Source organism: Perca flavescens, chromosome 11 (genome assembly GCF_004354835.1).
Source record: "Perca flavescens isolate YP-PL-M2 chromosome 11, PFLA_1.0, whole genome shotgun sequence".
Taxonomy (NCBI): Eukaryota; Metazoa; Chordata; class Actinopteri; order Perciformes; family Percidae; genus Perca; species Perca flavescens.
This window is the reverse complement of record NC_041341.1, coordinates 6647181-6673406: the sequence shown is the minus strand read 5'-3', so window position 1 is coordinate 6673406 and position 26226 is coordinate 6647181. Positions and strand designations below refer to the sequence as shown.

The window sequence follows — 26226 nt, the reverse complement described above, 5'->3', positions numbered from 1 at the left end:
GTCCGACTGGAGAGATTGAACTTTCGGCTGCGCCACGTGAACGTGAAGATGCGACAGCACTTTGTAGAAGGAACAGCTCGGAGAACCTCAGAATTAAACTTCTGCTTCACTTCAAACCGGACGAAAAAAAACTTTATTGATGCCGAAAACATTAAAAAAATACTGATTATAAAATAAGAGAAATACAGCATTATCCTCCACCTCAGCAGACACACTCTCTCTCTCTCTCTCTCTCACACACACACACACACACACACACACACACACACACACACACACACACACACACACACACACACACACACACACACACAGTGTAGTGAATCAGTTCATTCATCTGTCCGTGGAGGCTTCAGGTATCCCATGATTCATTGCGTCACCAGCCGAACATGTACTCCATCGCTTTGGAAACCAAACTTTCGTCTTTCTTGGGTGTCTGTCTGTCTGCTAACACCTGAAGACAGAAACAGCACAGATTTAGTTCTTCAAGTCAACCGGCTGTACAGCTGAGATTCTCGCACGCAGCGAAACCTGAGGTCAGAGTAGGGCTGGGCAATATATCAATATTATATCGATATCGTGATATGAGACTAGATATCGTCTTGGATTTTGGATATCGTAATATGACATAAGTGTTGTCTTTTCCTGGTTTTAAAGGCTGCATTACAAGTAGGGTTGGGCATCGTTTGGATTTTAACGATTCTGACTCCAATTCCGATTCTTATCGATTCTGATTCTCTGAGGGGTGCAGTTTTACAGCTTTTTTTTTAATTTTTTTTTTTTAAGCACCGCTTACTGTGCTCCAAGGCTGCAACACAACAAGCACCTGGCCGCTACGGAAACCCAAACTTGCGCATCTTAAATTGGGAAGTGATGATCGGATTTGAAACCAAATCCTCCAAACGATTCCAAAACGATTCCAATACAGAAAGATTCCGATGGATTCGTAATTTTTGAAACGATTCCGATTAGGAATCGGTTCTCGATGCCCAACCCTAATTAGAGGTGATGAGCTTTTCTGAACTTACCAGACTGTAACTGTTCTATTATTTGCCTTTACCCACTTAGTCATTATATCCACATTACTGATGATTATTTATCTAAAATCTCATTTGTGAAAGCACCAATAGTCGACACTACAATATCGTTGCAGTATCGATAGGAGGTATTTGGTCAAAAATATCGTGATATTTGATTTTTCTCCATATCGCCCAGCCCTAGGTCAGAGGTCACCTGGTAGTCGCTGGCGGAGCTCCTGTAGGCGGCGCTGAGCGGCCGGATGGCGGAGCGAGGCGTGGAGGGGAAGGCCGGGGAGGAGAAGGAGGTGGAGAAGGGAGGCGAGACCGCCGCGCTGCTGTCCATCACGCTCTGAGAACAAGAAAAGACAAAAAAAAAAAAAAAAATAAAAAAAGGCTTCAAAGCTGGGCTCAGAGGCGACTGCCGCGGCGGACCAATCGGACGGCAGAGAGGCGCGTACCGACCTTGTCTATGCAGGGCTTGACTCCCACCATGATGGCGTCGCCGAACACTTTCCCGTCTTTAGACAGAGCTTTCCTGGCCTGAAGCCTGGACTGGTACTGAAGGTGCATCCAGTTACCGGGAGACGCCATCTGTCGATAAATCACCAATACATCACGTCAATTCTCCACACGGGCGCCAGCACCCACTAAGGGACTCCGAACTGACAATAACAACACATACAAGACTTACACAGCGCTTTTTAAAGTCCTCTCAGACGCTTTACATAGAAATAAAAACAAAACAAGCAGTAGTCATTTTAATAGCTTATATTTCCTGCGTGTCTCTACGACGTGTGATGTTAGACAACCAATCACAAACTCTGTTAGATCTTGGTAGAAGCATGCTACGTGCCGATTGGCTCACTGAGGCTAATGAGATTTACTCCTTAGGTATTGAATGAAGAGGCATTTTTCGATACTTCAGAGGCAATTCGGTTGGTGCCTAAAAAGTACAGAATTTGGTACCCAGCCCTACACTCGACCGGATTGTGTGTGTGTGTCTCACCGTGTGTTTGTGTGTGTCTCACCGTGTGTTTGTGTGTGTCTCACCGTGTGTTTGTGTGTGTCTCACCGTGTGTTTGTGTGTGTGTCTCACCGTGTGTTTGAGGACGTTTCCATACTGAGCGAACTGCAGCAGGATGTAGGAGGCTGAGGCTGGAGGAAAACACACACACACACACACACACACACACACACACACACACACACACACACACACACACACACACACACACACACACACACACACACACACACACACACACACACACACACACACACACACACACACACACACACACACACACACACAGTACTCTTGAGATGACTCATTTATTTTTTGTAGTAGTGAAATATTCTTTTATATGACCGTATCTGTTATAAAGTTTAAAAAAAAAAAACAGTTTGCCTTTTATATTATTTATGCCTTTTTATTATTATTATTTAATGTTTTGTCAACCTTAATTATTTTGTGATGGATTTTTTTTTTTAATGAAGATCTATCGTATTAAATCCACTGGTTCTGTCTCATCAAAAAAAGTTGAAGTAATAATAATAATAATAATAATAGTGATAACAAAGTAATAATTCAATCTACACAGCTCTATGAAGAAGGAAATATCTCTCAATTTATACACAAAAATAAAAAAGGAACCAAAAATGCGAGGCAAGCTCTCACCTTTGACATTTCTTTTGAGACAATGATGTAGTAAAGCAGCGTTAGTAGTACTAAGTAGTATATTTATCAGTATAAATACCCAAACACAGTGACCCAGGTCTGGTCCAGCTGGTCGTCAGATGACAGAGACTCTCCCTGACTGTAGAAGGGATCCACCTGAGCTGGAGACAGACACGACTGCTGCGCACCTGGAGACAGGTAGACAGGCAGAGGGAGAGACAGACAGACGGACAGGCAGACAGACAGGTGAGTGCAGGCAGGTGGTGGAGTATGCAGCGCTTTATTTCAAAAAGGGGTTTTCTCAAGAGAGAATTAAAGTGATGGTTTGGAGTAATTTCACCCTAGGGTCCTTTGCACCATGACCTCGAGCCAAACACCCCCCCAGAAGCTTTTTTCACCTGGGTCGAACATTGGGAGAGTTAGCGTAGAGTAGAGTTATCAGCTGAATAGCTTATTAGCGCAGGGGCTAATGGATCCGAAGTGTCTCTTAACATTACCCCACTAATAATGCCCGAAATGATACCAAACGTCTACAGTAGTATGTACTCATAAAACGATGGATTGTAAAGTTTGTAAGTACACCAGAAGTTTATGTAAGTAACACTTGCCTGCTGGCTTCTGCTCTCTGCTGTTGTTGTTGATGCTGCAGTAAGACGAGTGCTTAGGGACCGTCTACAAATTACAACACCGAAAAGAGATGCAACAAAAATATTTATTAATTTAATGATTAAATAAGGTAATGTCTCCAAACTTACCTCAATTATTACTCGTCTCCTGCTAGTTATTCTACAGCACTTACTTTAAAAAATAAGTTAAATTAATAAATATTTTTGTTGCATCTCTTTTCGGTGTTGTAATTTGTAGACGTCCCTAAGCACTCGTCTTACAGCAGAAACAACAGCAGAGAGCAGAAGCCAGCAGGCACATGTTATTTACATAAACTTCTGGTGTACTTACAAACTTTACAATCCATCGTTTTATGAGTACATAACCTATCTGTACTACTGTAGACGTTTGGTATCATTTCGGGCATTATTAGTGGGGTAATGTTAAGAGACACTTCGGATCCATTAGCCCCTGCGCTAAGCTATTCAGCTGATAACGCTACTCTACGCGAACTCTCCCAATGTTCGACCCAGGTGAAAAAGCTTTGGGGGGTTGTTTGGCTCGAGGTCATGGTGCAAAGGACCCTAGGGTGAAATTACTCCAAACCATCACTTTAAGAAAACAACAGACGGAAACACAACAAGGCAGCAGAGAGCACATGTCAGACATTCTGAATTAAACTATCACCTGTGTAATGAAAACACACTTACACTTAAAGCTATAGCGCGTAGTGTCTGTCGCCCCCGTGAGGAATTCTAAGTAATGACAACAACACTGTCGGCGCATCCACATGATACAAGGTTGAAAACAACAACAACAACAACAACAACAACAACAACAACAACAACAACAACAACAACAACATTACCCCCTTTAACCCTTGTGTTGTCTTCCCATCCACCATGAACTTGTTGTCCTTCTGGGTCAAAATTAAAAATGAAGCTTTCTTTGGCGCTTTTTTTTAATTGCTTTTGACGCTTTTTTAAATTGCCCATATTATGAAAAAGAAAAATCACTTTTTCTAGGATTTGGGGTGTTATTTTGTTCAGCCGAGGTTTTGCAAAATCAAGCACAATCAGAAAAAGTACACAGCAGCGTATTTAACGACAGACATACATGTGACACAACTACTGATATGGCAGTAGAACATGTGCAGTAGTAGTAGTAGTAGTGATAGTATCAGTGCGTACCTGGAGTTGAGGCCCCTCGTGCAGACAGGGGAGTCTGCATCACTGGAAAAGACTGAAGAGAGACGCAGAGAAATATTTAAAACAATGTCTTCGCCATGCTCCGTTTTTCCTAGGTTTGGGGAAAGACTTAGGTGCATGTGTTCGGCAGAGGATTTAGGGGTCCTTTATCAAAAAAATGTTATGTTTACTTGCAATTTCACATCATTTTGGACCATTAATGTTTACCATATCTGTGTCTAAAACGTAATCAATAGCGCACTTAATAAATAAATACCACTCAAAAAACTTAAGGAACACGCCGACTTATCTCTGCTCTCTTCAAAGCCACCAGACTCCTTTTGACAAAAACAGACATTTTTACCTTGCAGTAGGGCTGCTTGATTATGGGAAAAAATACAATCACGATTATTTTGGTCAATATCGAAATCACGGTAATTTAACACGATTACTAGTTGACTTCTGGAACAATGTTGCAATTACAAAAACTGTGGAAAATGTTAAATAAATCAACAGTTTAAAAAAAACAAAAAATAAACTGTGAAATTTGCCTTAATACTTTTCCTTTTTAAACTTTATTTTTTCATTCAGAACACAAGAGAAAATAGGAGTTTTACTTGTAAAACGTAATGTGCAAAATAATTGTTTTTCTCGATTATTTTGTTTTTGTGATCACTGGGAGCCAAAATCATAATCATGATTACATTTCGATTAATTGCACAGCCCTACCTCGCAGAACACGGGAGTTGCTGCTCTACCGCTGCCTCCATCGGTTAGTTATTTTATGTTATTTTGGGACTTTGGTGAATCTGTACTAACCGAACTTCAGTCACACAATAACACGACCTAACTAACCGATGGAGGCAGCAGCAACTCCCGTGTCCTGCGAGGTAAAAATGTCTGTTTTTTTTTTGTTTGTTTTTTCCCCCAAAAGGAGTCTGGTGGCTTTGAAGAGAGCAGAGATAATGGTGCTAGCCTTCTAATGGGAGACCCCCCCCTGCCTTGATCATATTTTATCACCATCAATGTCTGAATGCTGTTACCAGAAAGCGCCTGCCTGCGTACTGACCTGTCTGTGTGTGTTGAGGGGCGTCGTGACAGCAACCAGGTCATCGTGGATACTGCGAACGGGAGGGGCTCCGCTCTTGTCTTTGGGGGTGGGGACCACGGGCTGCGGGGCAGAGCCTCTTCCCCCGCCGCCTCCTCCTCCTGAAGCGCAGGACAGAATACACTCGTAAATCGACAGAAGAAAAAAAAACAACAACAACAACAAGCGGCTGATCTGCAGAGTGGGCGGGGTCTTCCTGCTGGACCTCGGGCGTACCTGTGCTCTCGGCGATGGGCGACGACAGGCTGAAGGGGCGTGGCTGGGGGGTTGCCGGAGCGGGCAGGTCACCCATCAGGAAGCCCGGGAGAAACTGAGCTCCAGGGGTCGGCTTCGGGGAGGTAGGGGAGCCCAGGGTCATCGGTTCGGTCCCCACTGAGAGACAGGGACAGGGAGACAGGTTAGACTAGTTAAAAAGGACCCTCAGGGCCCATTCAGACTAGCCTGCGATCTGGGGCAGGGTTGTGCGGCAGTGGGAGCATCACTGAAACGGCCCATTTGTGTGACGTAGGGCTGGGCAATAGTGCTGATCGGGCCGCATTTTTCTGTCCGAGCCCGGCCTGCGTCCGATTAAAAAAATAAATCGATATTGCCTTTTTGAAATTGCCTGATTTGTCATGACGCATTTTTGGTACGCTTGGATTTTTCCAGGTGGGAAACCAAACCAAACCAAACCGACCGAGGGCAAGTCCCTCCAAGTTTATAATACGTTCTTTTTGTCTTGTAATCGCGACTAGTAGCTCGAGTGAGACGTCACATCCGTGTCGAAAAACGAATAACCGCGGGGTTGTTGCGTTCTTTTTGTCACACGATACTACGAGTCGGAGAAAAGATGGATTTTTGTAACATTTTTAGTAACATTTAGGATTCTATTCACCCAGTTATTGACATATTACACAAATATATTTCACAGTTTGATACATGAAAATTACGTTTTGATTAACGTTAGGCTACTGCTCGGCTTTCTGCTCAAGACTCGGCTTAAAGCCACTGTTGTCATAGCAACCGAGCGTCTCTAGCCAATTTCTGCTGCACAAGCTACTAAATAACTAATCAGGCGGTATTTAACTCCTAATAAGACTTTAGTGACATGCCTATTGTAGCAATATACAGCGCTATGTTTAACTCCTAATAAGACTGTAGAGACATGTCTATAGGTAGCAGTATACAGCACTATGTTTAACTCCTAATAAGACTGTAGAGACATGTCTATAGGTAGCAGTATACAGCACTATGTTTAACTCCTAATAAGACTGTAGAGACATGTCTATAGGTAGCAGTATACAGCACTATGTTTAACTCCTAATAAGACTGTAGAGACAGGTCTATAGGTAGCAGTATACAGCACTATGTTTAACTCCTAATAAGACTGTAGAGACATGTCTATAGGTAGCAGTATACAGCACTATGTTTAACTCCTAATAAGACTGTAGAGACAGGTCTATAGGTAGCAGTATACAGCACTATGTTTAACTCCTAATAAGACTGTAGAGACATGTCTATAGGTAGCAGTATACAGCACTATGTTTAACTCCTAATAAGACTGTAGAGACAGGTCTATAGGTAGCAGTATACAGCACTATGTTTAACTCCTAATAAGACTGTAGAGACAGGTCTATAGGTAGCAGTATACAGAGCTATGTGTACGACTTCTTCGTTTGGTTACAACAAAGACAAAAGTGCTTAAAATTGTAGAAAACCACAATGTTTACTACGTGTGATGCACAACGTAGCCATCTTTTAAAGTGATCTCGGGGTCCTCTGAGTTCAGACGACTTGACGAGTCGTACATATACGACCTCGGTGGCGTTCTTTTTGCAACTTCCGGTTCGTAACTCTGGAAAACGACTCGTAAATCAACTTCGTGGACAAAAAGAACGCACCATAACAGAACAGTTACAACAGTCTGGTAAGTTCAGAAAATGACATCACTTTACTATAGTGCAGCCTTTAAAACCAGGAAAAGACAACACTTATGCCGTATTACAATATCCAAAATCTAAGACGATATCTAGTCTCATATCACGATATATCGATATAATATCGATATATTGCCCAGCCCTAGTATGGAGAAAATAAAACACTGCGGAGAAGGAATTTGCGTCATGGAGCTTCACCTCGGTCTCAGTAATGAACGTTTTAACCCGGTTATGGTTATTATAACCCGCCGACTGTCTTCTAATAATGTTTCATAAAATTACTAACAGGAACATAAAGGAGCTAACAGCTTCTCAGCAGCAGATAGAGACTTTATAAACACTGGATTTACCCACAGACAGTATATAAGACGGGTTTACCTTGTAGCTCCATCTCTCTGCTGCGTTACTTTCTGGCCGCGAGTTTCAAAAGTAGGAAGTGACGCCGCGTCGCTAGCTAAACTAAGCTAAGCTAATTGATGTGTCACTATATATAACTATATCTCGCTGCTATTTGAAAGTCTGCTTAAGTGAAGCGGATTGCTAACTTGTAGCATCCAATTAGTTGAAGGTAAGTGCTTGTTTCTTAATCGGAGATGTCGGTCCGCTGCAGTCTGTCTTCAGGGAGATCAGCGCCGCTGTCGCTGGAGCGAACTGACTGGGAAACTGGAAAAAATAAGCTAACGTTAGCATTGCAGCTAACTGGGTGAACTTCCGGCGAGTATAGATAGCGTCACCTTGATGACGCGTTGGTGGATAATGAAAAGAGCCTTAAAGTTTTGTGCAGGAATGTGCTAAATAAATCATTCAAAATTAAAAAAAATTTTGAGACAATGAAGAAACACTGAAGACAGTTTATTGTGTATTTACAATCGGTTAAGGTAGAAGTTTAACATATAGCTGAAAACAACAGGAAAATAACTATCACACACATTATGATAATATATTAATAGACATTCAAATAAAATAAACATACACTTTACTGATGAAGATTACTATGAAGATTAGTATAGGTTAAAGCAGTGGTTTTCAAACTTTTTTCAATAATGTATATTTCCCATAATAATGTATATTGGAATTGTGTTTTTAAGTCAAGTATCCCCTGACTAGCCTGACCAAAAAAAACAACGTAAAAAGTCGGTAGAAAGAAGGAAGTAAGGCAAGAATAGGTGGAAAATAGTATTAAAAACGTAGAAAACAGCGACAAAAACTTTGTAAAAAGCGACAGACTTGAAAAAAAAAAAACCACAGGAAGACAAATTGTTTCTTTGAAAAAAAGAAAAAAAAAGAAGACAGTAGAAAAAAGGAAGGAAGGAAGGAAGGAGGGAAGGAAGGAAGGAAGGAAGGAAGGAAGGAAGGAAGGAAGGAAGGAAGGAAGGAAGGAAGGAAGGAAGGAAGGAAGGAAGGCAAGAACAGCTCAAAAATAGTAACAAAAAGCCCTAGGGACCCCCATTTAGGAAAACACTGGGTTAAAGTATAAGTTTAACATGTAGCTGAAAACAACAGGAAAATATGAAAATAACTAGTATTAAACAGCACATTATGATAATATATTAATAGACATTCAAAAATGTCTATTATATAAATATATTATATATTATTATATATTATATATTATATACATTTATAAACATACACTTAACTGATGAAGATGAATATGAAGATTATGAAGATGATGATGAAGGTGAAAGTGTCAAAAAAAGTGTAAAACAAGCGTCAAAAAAGCGTTGAAATAACGTTAACCAATAATAACATGCAACATATTAACATTCAACACATTATCATGAAATGTGATTAAGACCTTAGCATCTAATCACTATGAATAAATGTATCTAATTATTAAGTATAATTTAATGCCATTTTCCAATAATAAGTTAAGTTTTAATAATTTATAAAATCATTTAAAAAAAATGGCTAGTGGTTCTTTTATTAATTTGACTATTCCTTTCGTGTTGTCTAGTTTATTTATTTAATATTGGCCATTTTACAAGGTGTTATTGAAATATTGATTTATATAACGTGCGGCCCTAAACGCACCAAACCTTTGTCATCCGAAAGTTTCGTCAAGTTACCGCAGCCAATTAAAAGAAACATCCCGTTAAATGAAACATTTCTCTTGTCAAAATAAAAGCGCAAAACCAACCGAGCAAATGACGAGTCTTAACTTTACCTGATTGATTAAATTATGCTACTGTTTTTAAGACACTGCATTTTTACCATACAGATAAATACAAATTAGTTGTCTATTTTATTCTGCTGTCTTGGTTAGCGGTGTGACTTTTATTGTGAAATTCTCTAAGCGGAAATAGAGTGTGTTATTACGTGGAGCTTGATGCCGGTCTGATCCTGAGCCGGACGCATTTGCGGATCTTCAGCTGCAGGCTTTTCAAAAGTTGAGACACGTCAAGCTGCTGTTTGATCAGATTACAACTTTGGTAAACGACATATTTATACAGGTTAGCTTTAGCTTCGTCAACACACTGTAGATAGCTTAATGTCGCGGTGAAGATAATCAGCTAATTAGCTAGCAAGTTGTTATAGTGGTTGCTGACTGGGGGGGACGCACAGCTAACGTTAGCTAGCTTAGCTTTTGGTGCAGAGAAGACATCGCATCTGAGGAATTTAAGAGTCCTCCGTCAGTGTACACATCCAGGTGGACTTCTGTGAGTGTCTTTTTCATTTTCATTTTAACACAGTGTTTTCACTTGTGGTTATACAAATGTTTAGCTGTTTAATTTACTGCTGGTTCAGTAACGTTACGTACAAACTAAATGTTCACATTTTTCATGGTTTTCCTTTAATGCAATGTCCTTCCTTTCTTTCTTGTTTATTTCTTGTCTAAGTTTATTTCTGATTTGTTTTGTTTTGTTAAAACAGCTTTGACAGTTAACTGCAAGGCAACTTTATTTATATTGCACATTACTACAACAACAAGGCGATTCCAGTGCTTTACATACCAAACCAGGGCTAGAACACCAGAGAATATTAGGTCAAACCAGGGCTAAAACACCAGAGAATATTAGGTCAAACCAGGGCTAAAACACCAGAGAATATTAGGACAAACCAGGGCTAAAACACCATAGAATATTAAGTCAAACAGGGCTAAAAAACCAGAGCTAAAACACTTTGGCTAAAACACCAGAGAATATTAGACCAAACCAGGGCTAAAACACCAGAGAATATTAGGCCAAACCAGGGCTAAAACACCAGAGAATATTGGGCCAAACAAGGACTAAAACACCAGAGAATATTAGGCCAAACCAGGACTAAAACACCAGAAATATTAGGCCAAACCAGGACTAAAACACCAGAAAAAATTAGGCCAAACCAGGACTAAAACACCAGAGAATATTAGGCCAAACCAGGACTAAAACACCAGAAAAAATTAGGGAAAACAGGGCTAAAACACCAGAGAATATTAGACCAAACCAGGGCTAAAACACCAGAGAATATTAGGCCAAACCAGGACTAAAACACCAGAGAATATTAGGCCAAACCAGGACTAAAACACCAGAAATATTAGGCCAAACCAGGACTAAAACACCAGAGAATATTAGGCCAAACCAGGGCTAAAACACCAGAGAATATTAGGCCAAACCAGGACTAAAACACCAGAAATATTAGGCAAAACCAGGGCTAAAACACCAGAGAATATTAGGCCAAACCAGGGCTAAAACACCAGAGAATATTAAGCCAAACCAGGACTAAAACACCAGAAAAAATTAGGCCAAACCAGGGCTTAAACACCAGAGAATATTAGGCCAAACCAGGGCTAAAACACCAAAGAATATTAGGGCCAAACCAGGGCTAAAACACCAGCATATACTGGACCAAACCAGGGCTAAAGCACCAATGAATAACGTTGGGAGAAACTCTCTTGCTTTGTCTAATATAAACTGAGGCCTCTTGTTGACTCCCACTCTATCCTACCAGAAGAAATAAGATACCAAAAATACAGACCATTAACTGTAACTCCCTAACAGGAAATAAACATGAGAACAAGTTGCAGGGAAGAAAAAAATGGAAGTTCACTCCGACGACTCCGACAGTGTCTGTACACCTAACACTTTTCACACACTTCAACATCATTGGTGTTTGTGTAACGTGCTAAGATACAGGCGACAGTCATGGGGAACAAAAGCTGGGGGACCAGTTGCCAATTCTGCCAGCTGCCAACCTGTACTCACGGCCCAGTTAAAGGCATATACAGGTAGACACTCCCCCAGCCAGCCACTCCCGTGCTCGGAGCCAATCCATCCTGGCCACATAAGCAACCAGGATGCTCGGACACACACAGGACGACGTAGAACACACCCCCAACTAATGCAATTACTACAAGGTTCTACCCTGCCATGCTGGCAATGATGATTCCCTTTCTTATCTTTAGTTATGTTTGCATTTAATGCTAATAAACTAGTTGCAGGGTTGGGCGGAATAGATATCTAATCATCCTTCATCATCACACAGCGGGTAGTCTTGCATTGCCAGACCTTACTCTACAGTGCTGTGTAACGGGAGCTATTTAAATGAGCTGATACATGGTTAAATCTCATTGGCTCTTACCAGTGTATCTCCGTGTGTACTTCATCCACAGCAATCCCACCAATCGGTCCCAAAACGTCCCAGTTAGCGAGGAAATGCCCTTATTGCACCATCCAAAGTTTCTTAAAAAAATTTCAGCTTGATCCAGACTACACAGCAGTAGACCTGGTAGCATTGACAATGAAGGAATAATTTTGTGTGTGTGTGTGTGTTCCAGCCTCTCGTCCTCTGCTGGAACTCGTGATGGGGCACAGGTTTGTCCTCGGGGTTCGGCGGCCTCGTGACGTGCAGTTTGTGGTGCTTCCGCTGCTGCTCATCGGCGTCCTGCTGGCGGCAGTTTTGGCGGAGAGCCAGGACTACTACAACCTGCTGAAAGTCAGCAGGGACGCCACGACCAGAGAGATACGCCAGGCCTTCAAGAAGCTGGCGCTTACCATGCACCCCGACAAAAACCCTGTGAGTTGCTCAGAGAAACCCCCAATGTAAGGAACACGGCGACTTATTGGGACTTTGTCTTATTCCCCGTACCCCCCAGAGTTAGATAAGTCCATACATACCCTTCTCATCTCCGTGCGTGTCCTAACTCTGTCAGACGCCCCCACTGCTAGCCTAGCTTAGCACAGATCCTGGAGGTAACCGGCTCCATCTAGCCTAGCTTAGCACAGATCCTGGAGGTAACCGGCTCCATCTAGCCTAGCTTAGCACAGATCCTGGAGGTAACCGGCTCCATCTAGCCTAGCTTAGCACAGATCCTGGAGGTGACCGGCTCCATCTAGCCTGGCTTAGCACAGATCCTGGAGGTAACCGGCTCCATCTAGCCTAGCTTAGAACAGATCCTGGAGGTAACCGGCTCCATCTAGCCTAGCTTAGCACAGATCCTGTAGGTAACCGGCTCCATCTAGCCTAGCTTAGCACCGATACGCTGAATAAGACAAAGTCCCAATAAGTCGGCGTGTTCCTTTAAATTCCCCTGAAACACCTACATATAAACCCTGCTAAGAACCCAAACCACTAACACCAAGAACTACCCAAAAACCCTGACAAAACTCTGGTCAGTGTACGCACAACCCTTAACCCAAATAAAAGTAGAGCTGGGTATGATTTCCCGAATCGATTTGATTCACAAGGTCCCGTTTCAATTACATTTCTGATTGAATAACAATTATGTTTGGGAAATTTCAGTTAAAATACCAATTTTGCTTTGCTGTTTAAGAGACTACCGTATTAGAGAAGTTATGTTGTACATTGTACAAGCAAGAAGCAGCCCTCAGATATTTTTTAACAATGCACCAGTTTCGGGCACCTGGACCGCCCACCTGGTTGAGCGTGCGCCCCATGTACAGAAGAGGCTCAGCCCTTACTGCGGCGTCCCAGGGTTCGATTCCCACCTGCAGCCCTTTGCTGCATGTTGTTCCCCCTCTCTCTCCCCTTTCATGGCTTCAACTTTCCTCTCCAATAAAGGCCTAAAATGCCCCAAAAAATGATCTTTGAGTAAAAGTACTTTTTACTTTATATATCCATGGTAAAAAGGCAGATATTAAAATATCGATTTCTGGATTTTATTAACCCTCCTGTTGTTCCCGGGTCAAATTTGACCCATTTTCAAAAAGCTTCTATATCAGAAATTGGGGTTTTCTTTCAACAAAATTGTAAAAAAAAAAAAAAAAACTTAAGTAGGTAAAATAAATGATCAGTTCACTGCTTTCATTGAATTTGGGATTTTTTTCCCTTCAATTTTATAGCATTTGAGAAAAAAAAAGCGATAAAAGAACGTTGAAAAAAGTGACAAATGTCGGAAAAAGATAAAAAAAAAAAAAAAAAAAAAAGTGGGGTAAAAAAAGAACAAAAATGTGAAAAAGCGCAGAAAGAAAATCGACAAAAACTTTGGAAATAGTGACAAAAAATTTAAAAAAAAAAGTTTGTATTTTAACCCAGAAAAATAGGAAGTTTCCTGGTCGATGGGAGGACAACCCAAGGGCAATCACACAAACGATCTAATCCTAAAAGGAGAATGGATTATTTGAACCAAAGCCTGAATCAAAGTGTTGCGGGTTTTTTTAGGGCGACTCCTCGGCCCACGAGAAGTTCCTGCAGGTGAATCGCGCCTACGAGGTTCTGAAGGACGAAGACCTCAGGAAGAAATACGACAAATACGGAGAAAAGGGATTGGACGAGCAGCAGCAGCAGGGAGGACGCTACGAGAGCTGGAACTTCTACCGATACGACTTTGGTAAGTCTGCGTCACAACACACACCTGTCACGTACGGCCGCGGTGACGCTGCTACAGGAACGTGTTGTATTGAAACCGTGAGCGGACGTTTAAATATTTAAGTTATTCAACTAGGAGCTGATTTATTTTTTTTACTGTGAAGATAATCAAAACCCGTCTTTCTGTCCAGGTATCTACGATGACGATTTGGAGATCATCACGTTGGACAGCGGAGACTTTGGTAAGAGACGTTTTTTCTTTTTCACACCTTCAAACTTCAAACTGGAGCCAGTGATTTCAGCATCTGATAGGATGTAGCCTCGGGAGAGCTTCCTGATCTGGCGAGCTCCAGTTTTCCACTCCCAGATCAGTCTGGCATCTTGAGATAGACAAGATTTGGAGCCGTTCGCCAAACGACCGACCAATCAGCGTTGGTTTTGAGGCGGGTTTAGGTGTGACCCAACGAGTAGCGACTGTTCAGTCTAAAGCAGTAAATAGCGTAGCTATCACGCAAGCTTTATCCGAATTAGAAAGTATTCCTTCATTGAAAGAAGAGCAAAAAAGCAGCACTGGAGGCTTTTCTCGGAGGAAAAGATGTTTTTGCTCTTCTCCCGACTGGTTTCGGCAAGAGTTTGATCTGATTGGTTGACTTGATGGTTTATCCAATCAGCTAACGAGTATTTTCGCCCCTTCCCAAAAGCTCTCCAACGGAAAGTTCCCAGATGGATATGCCGAGCAAATGCGAAGCAATCCATCTGGCGGAGTCGGGTTACTAGGATTGGGCATTGAGAACCGGTTCCAACGTGGAATCGTTTCAAAGATTACTTGGCCTATCCAATGGAATTTTTTATTTATCGGAATCGTTTGGAAAATGTGGTTTTGAATCCGATCACCAGTTCCAAATTTAAAGCGTAACTCTCGCCAAAATGCAACCTAGGGTCTTTTGGTGAATGTACCCTGAGTCAAACTTTCGTTTTTAAAAGTACATTTAAGACGGAAGCGTCACTTTTAAGATTGACCGTATTCTCGTTTTTCGGTCAAATGGCCTTATGAGTGGGAGTGCTAGGGGCACTTTTATGCTAGCCTCAAAATAGCTATTTTAAAAAACACTAAGAAGGCTCGACACAACATGAGACTTTGCTCGAAGTATCACCAGGGGCTCTGGAAAGTTCAGAGAATGACATCACTTTACTGTAATGCAGCCTTTAAAACCAGGAAAAGACACCACTTATGCAATATTACGATATCCAAAATCTATGACCATATATACAGGGTTCGTACGGGTGCTTGAAATCCTTGAAAATGCTTGAATTTTGATGTTGTGTTTTCAAGGTTTGAAAAGTGCTTGAATTTTGGATAAAATGCTTGAAATTGTAACTGTATTTCTTTCACAACAAATACCCATCTGACTGAATAGTTGGTTTATTAAAAGAAATAGAATAAATGAAATAAAATGTTGGAGAGCCTAAATTTAAACCTGCTCGTTTGTGCATGTGTGACTGCGATCTGCCGCCACGCCAAGACCCGCCCTAGGAAGCAGCTCGATTGGTTGAGGTTAGGATAGCCGATTGGTCAGGGGATAGGACCTGTGCAAATGGAGTTATGTTACCTTGCGTAAGCATCATGGACACCTGGCCAATAAATGCTATTGAAGGGCGGGTCTTGTCGTGGCCATAGTGGGATTTGTAATATCGGCAGGCTGTCGTTTCAATGAACGTTGGTTGGAAGATGAAAAATACAAATTATGGATTAAACGGGGACATAACTCTACGGTTTGGCTCTTGTAAAGTCTGCAAAACAGACGTGCACATGAAGTAAGTTTCAAGTAAGCCACCTGAAGTAGCCTGCTGTACACGTTAGCGCCAGTTAGCTCCTATTTGTTTACGCTAGTAACTTCTAGCCAGGAATTCGCAGGCTAAGTGACTGAGAGTACTTGGTGTGATGATGTAATGTAAAGTATGGCACGTTCATTTGTGGAATATGCAGTGAACATAGCCAAAGTTACATCACAGTAACTGTAACGTTAACTACCCGCAAATTTAAAACCTGCAAACGTTAGCCCAGTGCTTAACAACAATCGTTGATTGCTGAACAGAAATCGTGTCAGATGGAGTGTCCTACAAGTAGCCTACTGTAAGGTTGAGGATGGCCTTATGCAATATTTACACTGCTCTATTCCAGTAGATAAATGTATATGTCTTGGCAATGAAATACTTTTTTCCCCACAGTTAATATAGGCTATTTATCAGTCTTCTGGGTTAAAATGGAATTACAGGTTGTTGTTGCACTGTCTCAGACTTTGTTCAAACCTTGAATGTGTCCCAAAACCAAGGCCTGTAAAATATTTCTGTTCAAATCCTGTCTTCATATTTTAGCCCTCGAAATTACTTGAGTTTTACAACCTGAAAATCACATTATCTGGGAAGCAATATTTGGACATTAATTCATAGGCAGTCCAAACTTCGTAGGGGGAAGACAAACATGTCCATATGACTGAACCATTACAAGTTTGTACGGCATTTGGAAAAAAGACTGAAATTAAGGGTAGCATAAACTTTGAGCAAAAGAGTGCACCAACTGTTTTCCTGGATTTTGACCCAGAATAAGCCACCTGCATGTCATTTGGCTCAGATCCTACCACTTAGTGCTCCTCTCCATAGCTGTCTTACTGTATGTTATGTTAGGAACCATGAAGAGAAGGTGATAACTCAGGGTTAGTGAAGTGAACCTGTCCAGTGATTTTTCTTTTACATTGACTCAGGCAGGTTAGATGGCAAAGTCTACTTAGACAGTGATACATTTTGAAAAAAATAAAACTTGTGTTTTGCTTAAATATCTGATCCTTCTGCTATTACGAAACACAATTTTGGCTGTTTATAGCATTATGTCTTTTAATGTGACAAAAACACTAAATAATAATTTTGACTATTTATTGGCATATATTTTATGGTGGTGTAAGGTGCTGGAAAAAGCTTTAAAATGGACCTTGAAAGTGCTTGAATTTGACCTTTGAAAAAGTGTACCAACCCTGTATATAGTATCCTATCACGATATCTACTGTATATAATATCGATATATTGCCCAGCTCTCGTATTAGTGTAGTTTTACGCTTCCATAAAGTTGGGGTACTGACAAGATGTATCCTGACTTTTAGTCCCTAGTGCAGGTCACAGCTCATCACGGTATCTCTGTTTATTTCATTTTTAACCCTCAAAAATGTGCAGAACAGTCATTGAACTTTATCCAAAGTTCAACTCTGTCTCTACTGTTACATAAGCCGCTTTCCGACCAAGTAGTTACAGGAATATAATTATAGGAAAAGTCCACTTCTAAGCATTTCTACTAACTACTCTCCCCAAAACCGTTTTTTTCCATTTGCATTCGCACTGGCCAAGTGGCGATGGATGGATGGATGGATGGATGGATGGATGGATGGATGGATGGATGGATGGAAGGAATACACTTTATTGTGCCCGAGGGGAAATGTGTCTTGGACACAATGCCACATTCGTCGCTTCACAACACAGACACTATGTAACGTAAAAACATTCTCAAGTTAAATACAGTAAAATAAAATCAACATAAAAGTGAGATCAGCACAGCGTCCTGAGACACAAGGACACAAAAGCACAAAAGAAGGACACACATGACATCACAGAAAGCACAACATCTTGAGAATTAACTGTAATAATTTATTTATGGTGTATTTACTGCACCCCTGCTCTACTGGACTAAGAAAGGGACTATAGGAGGGGTAAGGGAGTGATGCGAGCACGGTAATCTTATGATTACCTTAATCTTATGATGGACATGTGTTGTGATATTTAAACAAACGAACCGTCAACGGCGAAATAAAAGCCTGTTATTAACTAGACCGGTCTGAGAGACCACCAGCTCACAGCGGGGTCTCTGAGCAGGACTGGCCGAGCGACGAGCTAGCGGCCGGGGCAGACGCCTGTCGACTGTCGCCTCAATTCACGGAGCTCAATTTTCGCAACACTGCCTCTATTCGAAATGTTAATGTTTCATTTCTTGCCTAAAATGTTGTCAGAAGTGAATTTAGTGATGAATAAGATGGCAAATATTTTTTTTTAAATTGTCCCCGTTGTTGGTTTGTCTGTACCGGAAACCCCGACCCTCGTTGACCTATAGGTCCCGATGCTGAAAAGGGAACAGCGAAGAGACCCTGCTCTGAAGCAGGAGCTGAAAGAGTTACAGGAACTGCAGCCAGAGGAACTTAAAAATCCCCAAACTGGTCCAGTCGGAACTGCAAAAATCCCTCCGGTCGGAAAGCGGCTATACGTTATCCTCTTCGTCTCTAAAAACTGTGTGTTATGTGTGTTTCAGAGGCGGCAGTGAACTCGGGAGAAATTTGGTTCATCAACTTCTATTTTCCACGATGCTCCCACTGTCACACGCTGGCTCCGACGGTAATCTAACACTAAGATACATCGCACACATAAACTGGACACACTCGACACTGAACACACACACACCTTGTATGCTTGTGTTTTGCTGCTCACTGCAGCTTTTATCATCCTTTTTGATTTGACCTTTTTAAGCCTAGTATCCTGTTTTTATTTTATTCTGTTGATTCTGTAGGAGGGTGGTGGCTAGAAGGGATACAGTGACGGCCGTTGAGTTTAGACACGAGAACGACTAGTTAAGTTAAGGAAAAAAGATTGTGATTTGGATGAAAACACTCCCGAGGAAAGAACATGCGTTTCTTGGGGGAAAGTATTAAAATTATATCATCATGTTAAATTGGATTTTGCATAATTTTGCATAACCTTCGGCCGTAGCCGTATCCCTTCTAGCCACAACCTTGTCGGAGTCTTTATTTCATATTTTAGAAAGTTGGACATTGTCTTAAGTAGAAATCAGCAATAAAGGACTAGTGTCTGTCTAACGTGTCTGTGTGTCTGTCTGTCTGTCTGTCTGTCTAACGTGTCTGTGTGTCTGTCTGTCTGTCTAACGTGTCTGTCTGTCTAACGTGTCTGTCTGTCTGTCTGTCTGTCTAACGTGTCTGTGTGTCTGTCTAACGTGTCTGTCTGTGTGTCTGTCTAACGTGTCTGTCTGTCTGTCTAACGTGTCTGTCTGTCTGTCTAACGTGTCTGTGTGTCTGTCTAACGTGTCTGTGTGTCTGTCTGTGTGTCTAACGTGTCTGTGTGTCTAACGTGTCTGTGTCTGTCTAACGTGTCTGTGTGTCTGTCTGTCTGTCTAACGTGTCTGTGTGTCTAACGTGTCTGTCTGTCTAACATGTCTGTGTGTCTGTCTAACGTGTCTGTGTGTCTGTCTAACGTGTCTGTGTGTCTGTCTAACGTGTCTGTGTGTCTAACGTGTCTGTGTGTCTGTGTGTCTGTCTAACGTGTCTGTGTGTCTAACGTGTCTGTGTGTCTGTCTAACGTGTCTGTGTGTCTGTCTGTCTGTCTAACGTGTCTGTGTGTCTAACGTGTCTGTGTGTCTGTCTGTCTAACGTGTCTGTGTGTCTGTGTCTGTCTAACCTGTCTGTCTGTCTGTCTAACGTGTCTGTCTGTGTGTCTGTCTAACTTGTCTGTGTGTCTGTCTAACGTGTCTGTGTGTCTGTCTGTCTGTCTAACGTGTCTGTCTGTCTAACGTGTCTGTGTGTCTGTCTGTCTGTCTAACATGTCTGTGTGTCTGTCTAACGTGTCTGTGTGTCTGTCTAACGTGTCTGTGTGTCTGTCTAACGTGTCTGTGTGTCTGTCTAACGTGTCTGTGTGTCTAACGTGTCTGTGTGTCTGTCTAACGTGTCTGTGTGTCTGTCTAACGTGTCTGTGTGTCTGTCTAACGTGTCTGTATGTCTGTCTAACGTGTCGGTCTGTCTGTCTAACGTGTCTGTGTGTCTGTCTAACGTGTCTGTGTGTCTGTCTGTCTGTCTGTCTAACGTGTCTGTGTGTCTGTCTGTCTAACGTGTCTGTCTGTCTGTCTAACGTGTCTGTGTGTCTGTCTAACGTGTCTGTGTGTCTGTCTAACGTGTCTGTGTGTCTGTCTGTCTAACGTGTCTGTCTGTCTGTCCAACGTGTCTGTGTCTGTGTGTCTGTCTAACGTGTCTGTGTGTCTGTCTAACGTGTCTGTGTGTCTAACGTGTCTGTGTGTCTGTCTGTCTGTCTGTCTGTCTAACGTGTCTGTGTGTCGGTATGTCTAACGTGTCTGTCTGTCTGTCTAACGTGTCTGTGTGTCTGTCTGTCTAACGTGCCTGTGTGTGTGTGTGTCTGTCTGTCTAACGTGTCTGTCTGTCTAACGTGTCTGTGTGTGTGTGTCTGTCTGTCTGTCTAACGTGCCTGTGTGTCTGTCTGTCTAACGTGTCTGTGTGTCTGTCTGTCGATCTCTGTCTAACGTGTCTGTGTGTCTGTCTAACATGTCTGTGTGTCTAACGTGTCTGTGTGTCTGTCTGTCTGTCTAACGTGTCTGTGTGTCTGTCAGTCTGTCTAACGTGTCTGTCTGTCTGTCTAACGTGTCTGTGTGTCTGTCTGTCTGTCTAACGTGTCTGTGTGTCTGTCTGTCTAACGTGTCTGTGTGTCTGTCTGTCTGTCTAACTGTGTGTCTGTCTGTCTGTCTGTCTAACGTGTCTGTGTGTCTGTCTGTCTAACGTGTCTGTGTGTGTGTGTGTGTGTCTGTCTGTCTAACGTGCCTGTGTGTGTGTCTGTCTGTCTAACGTGTCTGTGTGTCTGTCTGTCTGTCTGTCTAACGTGTCTGTGTGTCTGTCAGTCTGTCTAACGTGTCTGTCTGTCTGTCTAACGTGTCTGTCTGTCTGTCTGTCTAACGTGTCTGTGTGTCTGTCTGTCTGTCTGTCTAACGTGTCTGTGTGTCTGTCTGTCTAACGTGTCTGTGTGTCTGTCTGTCTGTCTAACGTGTCTGTCTGTGTGTGTGTGTGTGTGTGTCTGTCTGTCTAACGTGCCTGTGTGTCTGTCTGTCTAACGTGTCTGTGTGTCTGTCTGTCTGTCTAACGTGTCTGTGTGTCTGTCTGTCTGTCTGTCTAACGTGCCTGTGTGTCTGTCTGTCTGTCTAACGTGTCTGTGTGTCTGTCTGTCTAACGTGTCTGTGTGTCTGTCTGTCTGTCTCTGTCTAACGTGTCTGTGTGTCTGTCTAACATGTCTGTGTGTCTAACGTGTCTGTGTGTCTGTCTAACATGTCTGTGTGTCTAACGTGTCTGTGTGTCTGTCTGTCTGTCTAACGTGTCTGTCTGTCTAACGTGTCTGTGTGTCTAACGTGTCTGTGTGTCTGTCTGTCTGTCTAACGTGTCTGTCTGTCTAACGTGTCTGTCTGTCTAACGTGTCTGTGTGTCACTCTGTCTAACGTGTCTGTGTGTCTGTCTGTCTGTCTAACGTGTCTGTGTGTCTGTCTGTCTAACGTGTCTGTCTGTCTAACGTGTCTGTCTGTCTAACGTGTCTGTGTGTCACTCTGTCTAACCTGTCTGTGTGTCTGTGTGTCTGTCTGTCTGTCTGTCTAACGTGTCTGTGTGTCTAACGTGTCTGTCTGTCTAACGTGTCTGTCTGTCTGTCGTAACGGTCTGTGTGTCTGTCTGTCTAACGTGTCTGTGTGTCACTCTGTCTAACGTGTCTGTGTGTCTGTGTGTCTGTCTGTCTGTCTGTCTAACGTGTCTGTGTGTCTAACGTGTCTGTCTGTCTAACGTGTCTGTCTGTCTAACGTGTCTGTGTGTCTGTCTGTCTAACGTGTCTGTGTGTCTGTCTGTCTAACGTGTCTGTGTGTCACTCTGTCTAACGTGTCTGTGTGTCTGTGTGTCTGTCTGTCTAACGTGTCTGTCTGCCTAATGTGTGTCTCTCTCTCTCTACCGTACGTGTCTGTCTCTCAGTGGAGGCAGTTTGCTAAGGAGATGGATGGAGTGATCAGGATTGGAGCGGTGAACTGTGGAGACAACAACCATCTGTGCCGGAGCAAAGGCATCAACAGCTACCCCAGCCTGTTTGTCTACAGAGCAGGCCAGGTCTGTTGATCGGTCACTTCCTTATTCATCTTCTAACTTAACCAATGGGAGTGAAGCGCGGTAAAGAACGCAGCAGTTCAGTCAGGCGGAGGCCGTAAGACATGTCCTGAAGTTGAACGTGCATCAGTTTTCTTCTGCGCCTCCTGTTTTGTTCCATCTCCATTTGTAATGATCGGTAGCTTGTCCCCTGTCCCCTTGTTGACACTGAAAACCACCTGCAAGTTTATATGAATGAAATTCAGTAAACTCAGAATAACCTGCAAGCTCATCCAGTAACAGATCACAAGTATACTTTGGTTATTAGTTACATTCAGATTTGTGAACCAGTCGCAACTTATATTTTAACTGGAGTGTGAGGTTAATTCTGTTAGGATATAATGTCATCGATTTATTTTATTTTGCCATGTCTCTCTTTGAAGATAACATAAGAATCCATTCCAGCCAAGGGGTTAATATATTAGTTATACAGTACAGGCCAAAAGTTTGGACACACCTTTTCATTCAATGTGTTTTTTTTATTTATTTTCATGACTATTTACATTGTAGATTCTCACTGAAGGCATCAAGACTATGAATGAACACATATGGAATTATGTACTTAACAAAAAAGTGTGAAATAACTGAAAACATGTCTTATATTTTAGATTCCTCAAAGTAGCCACCCTTTAATTTTTTTGATAGCTCTGCAAACCCTTGGTGTTCTCTCAATGAGCTTCATGAGGTAGTCACCTGAAATGGTTTTACCTTCACAGGTGTGCTTTGTCAGGGTTAATTAGTGGAATTATTTCCCTTATTAATAAAAAAGCAAAGAGTGGCCACTTTAAAGAATCTAAAATATAAGACATGTTTTCAGTTATTTCACACTTTTTTTGTTTAGTACATAATTCCATATGTGTTCATTCATAGTTTTGATGCCTTCAGTGAGAATCTACCATGTAAATAGTCATGAAAATGAAAAGCATTTGAATAAGAAAGTGTGTCCAAACTTTTGGCCTGTGCTGTACTTTGCACGTTGTCTTGCAGTCTGAATGTGAATATGAAATCTCGCTGAGCTGAGTTCTGTTCTTGTCTCAGCTTGTCATTGTTAACATTTAGTTTGTCTTTCTATAGAGGCCGGAGAAGTTTAACGGGGAGAGGTCTAAAGACAGCCTGGTCCAGGTCTCCATGAAGCTAATCACGACAATCGTCACTGAGCTCTGGCAAGGTAAACCATCTGTCTCCGTGGTTTCCTTAGGTCTATGGAAGACATAGGTGCACATATTTGGCCAGGGAGTTCAAGGGGTACTTTCTCAAGAAAATCAGTCCTTGCGGGCAAACATCCTTGATTATGCGGCACGTTTTCTTAAAAAATGCGATGGAATATGCGGGATATTTATGCAATTTTAATTTTGGTACTTGCAAAAACTGCAGTTTATTGAAATTTATTGAAAAGATTTCTGGAGGGACTGTAAAATGTTAAGTTTTTCAATGAAAACAATTGCAATTTCACATCCTTTTGGACCATTATTAGTATCATATAAAAAACAATTAGGATTGATATACTTTCTCTCTTGTTATTATTAAACTGGTTGCATAGAATAATATTATACTGAATACTCTAAACAAGATAACATAGGAGCCACTGCTTTGTCCTTGTCTGAGCACGGTGTGTTCCTGAGGGCACACGTGCCCTCCCAGACCAGATAGGGGAGACCTCATCGACTCTCTATCATGATTTATTACATTTCTTTTGGTATTATAAGCGGCTGTAGAGAGCTTTTCGTTAAGTCGTTCACAAGTAAAAATGAACTTTGATATATCTCCAGCCGTCCGGTCTATTATTTGATAATGTACATTATTCTAACAAAACCATATCGTATAGAACGTTGGAAAAGCTCAAGCAGATAATTAAATATAAAACCTGCTAAAGAAATACACTCGGGACCAACTGCAATCATTAGATCTGAGTCACTTTTTATTTTAGTCAATTTAGTTGTGTGTGTGTGTGTGTGTGTGTATGTGTATGTGTATGTGTATGTGTATGTGTGTGTGTATGTGTGTGTGTGTGTGTGTGTGTGTGTGTGTGTGTGTGTGTGTGTGTGTGTGTGTGTGTGTGTGTGTGTGTGTGTGTGTGTGTGCGCGCTCTGACCTGTGGTTGTGTTTGTCAGGTAACGTGTTCAGCGAGATAGAGAGCGCGTACTCGTCAGGGCTCGGCTGGCTGATCACCTTCTGCTCCGACACTGGAGGTAACACACACACACAGAGGGTTTTTCATGCATATGAAAGTGTTCCTGCATGTCTGATTGTCTGTTGAAACATTCAGTCACATATCTCTCAATTTTCAATTTAAAGAGCTTTATCGGCATGACGAGACCTTGCTTATATTGCCAAAGCAGAAAACATATAAATAAAAGGACTAGTTATTAACAATAACTGGTACAACATAAACTATAACATGAACACCAACTTAAACATAAAGTGATAAAGGCACAAAGAGTACAATGGTAAACCAAAATCCTTATACAATTTATTATCTTCTCTCTCTCTCTCTCTCTCTCTCTCTCTCTCTCTCTCTCTCGCTCTCGCTCTCTGTGTCTGTCTGTCTCTGTGTCTGTCTGTCTCTCTCTATCAGATTGCCTGGAGCCAAGAACAAGACAGAAGGTGGCTGGGATGTTGGTGAGAACACAGGAGTCTTATTATAATACAATTATGAATATCCTCTGCTAATGTAAGTAGAAATAAAAACACTTTGAATAAATAAAAGCTTAAATTTCACAATTGGCATCATGTTTGCTGGGTTTCACGTTTTAGGTCAACAATCAAAGCATCGCATCACATTGTTGAGGAGCAGAAAACTTTCAGTTTTTCAATGTGATCAATGTTGACAGCAAACATCTGTGTAAAGGAATAAACAAATGAACTAAAAGTCAGTTTAATGTTACATATTGACAGTGTCTATTTTTCTATAATTAAATGCTTAATTCTTAAGACTTATTTTGTGTCTCTCTGTGTGTCTGTCTGTGTAGGACGGTCTAGTTAAGGTGGGATGGATGGACTGCTCCTCACAGGAACGGCTCTGTGACAGTTTCCAGGTAATTATCGGCACCTTCTGCAATACTACTGATGTTTGGGATGCAACTAACGATTATTTTCATTGTCGATTTATTTTCTGGATGAATGGATTAGTTGTGTGGTCTCTATAAAATGTCAGAAAATTGTTAAATATGTGGATCAGTATTTTCCCAAAAGCCCAAGATGTCGTCCTCAAATGTCTCGTTTTGTCCACAACTAAAAAATATTCAGTTTACTGTCACAAAGGAGAGAAGAAACTAAAAAATATTCACATTTAAGCAGCTGCAATCACAGAATTTTTAACTTTTTGTTTTCATAAAAAAATGACTCAAACCAATTAATCGAGTATCAAAATACTTGGCGATTGATGGAATAGTTGAAAACGTATCCATTAATCGATGAGTATTTGCAGCTCTAACTGCTACTGTGACATGCTTCCATGAAAATGACTCACTCCTCCGTTTGTGTTCATTGGCCCTGTGTTGTTGAATAGACTCCCATAGATTCTTCTCTAATTGAGTTAACGTAGAAGATAAATCAGAGTATCATCAGCCGAGGTAGATATCGTCACTGTCGGACAAAAACATTCTCTGTCCAAAACAGTTTGCTTTTCAGGATAAGAAAAACGGGTAAGTCCGATGATATCGCCTGGTCACTGTTTTTAAGTATTTGTAAAACATACAGACGGGTGTAAAGGGTGACTTGTGGAATTGATTTATGTAAGAAAAACAAAATATGGTTTCTGCCTGACAGCGACGATACGTTGTTTGGGAACACACGGTGCCCTCAGCTGCTCTGAGCTGTTTGTAGATTTATCTTCAGGCGCAACAATAAGTCAGTCTTTCTGCTGTATTTCAGGTGACGAGTGGAGCGACTGCTTTGTTCCCACCTGGAAGTTCTCTGGATCAACCGGGCAGCGTACTGGTACGCTACGCGACAACTTGACT

The 26226-nt window shown here is 41.7% G+C and overlaps 2 protein-coding genes across 2 annotated transcripts in view; one reads left to right on the top strand and one right to left on the bottom strand.

Moving 5' to 3' along the window:
* Positions 1–262: 262 nt before the first annotated feature.
* On the bottom strand, positions 263–8230 carry nup35 (nucleoporin 35). Its single transcript, XM_028591688.1, has 9 exons — positions 7893–8230; positions 5815–5970; positions 5560–5699; positions 4494–4545; positions 2777–2885; positions 2116–2185; positions 1482–1610; positions 1234–1368; positions 263–454 (listed from the first exon to the last, which is right to left on the bottom strand). The coding sequence occupies exons 1-9, from the start codon at positions 7903–7905 to the stop codon at positions 377–379; spliced, it is 882 nt and encodes a 293-aa protein (XP_028447489.1). The 5' UTR covers positions 7906–8230; the 3' UTR covers positions 263–376.
* A 1606-nt stretch (positions 8231–9836) lies between these two features.
* Positions 9837–26226, top strand: part of dnajc10 (DnaJ (Hsp40) homolog, subfamily C, member 10) — a 28119-nt gene continuing 11729 nt past the window's right edge. The window contains exons 1-11 of the mRNA XM_028591119.1: positions 9837–10174; positions 12271–12509; positions 14115–14283; positions 14453–14503; positions 18610–18692; positions 22097–22228; positions 23339–23432; positions 24376–24453; positions 24840–24883; positions 25234–25299; positions 26138–26203. Coding sequence (XP_028446920.1) covers positions 12297–12509; positions 14115–14283; positions 14453–14503; positions 18610–18692; positions 22097–22228; positions 23339–23432; positions 24376–24453; positions 24840–24883; positions 25234–25299; positions 26138–26203 — 996 coding nt within the window. The 5' untranslated portion in view covers positions 9837–10174; positions 12271–12296. The remainder of the gene's footprint in view (positions 10175–12270; positions 12510–14114; positions 14284–14452; positions 14504–18609; positions 18693–22096; positions 22229–23338; positions 23433–24375; positions 24454–24839; positions 24884–25233; positions 25300–26137; positions 26204–26226) is intronic.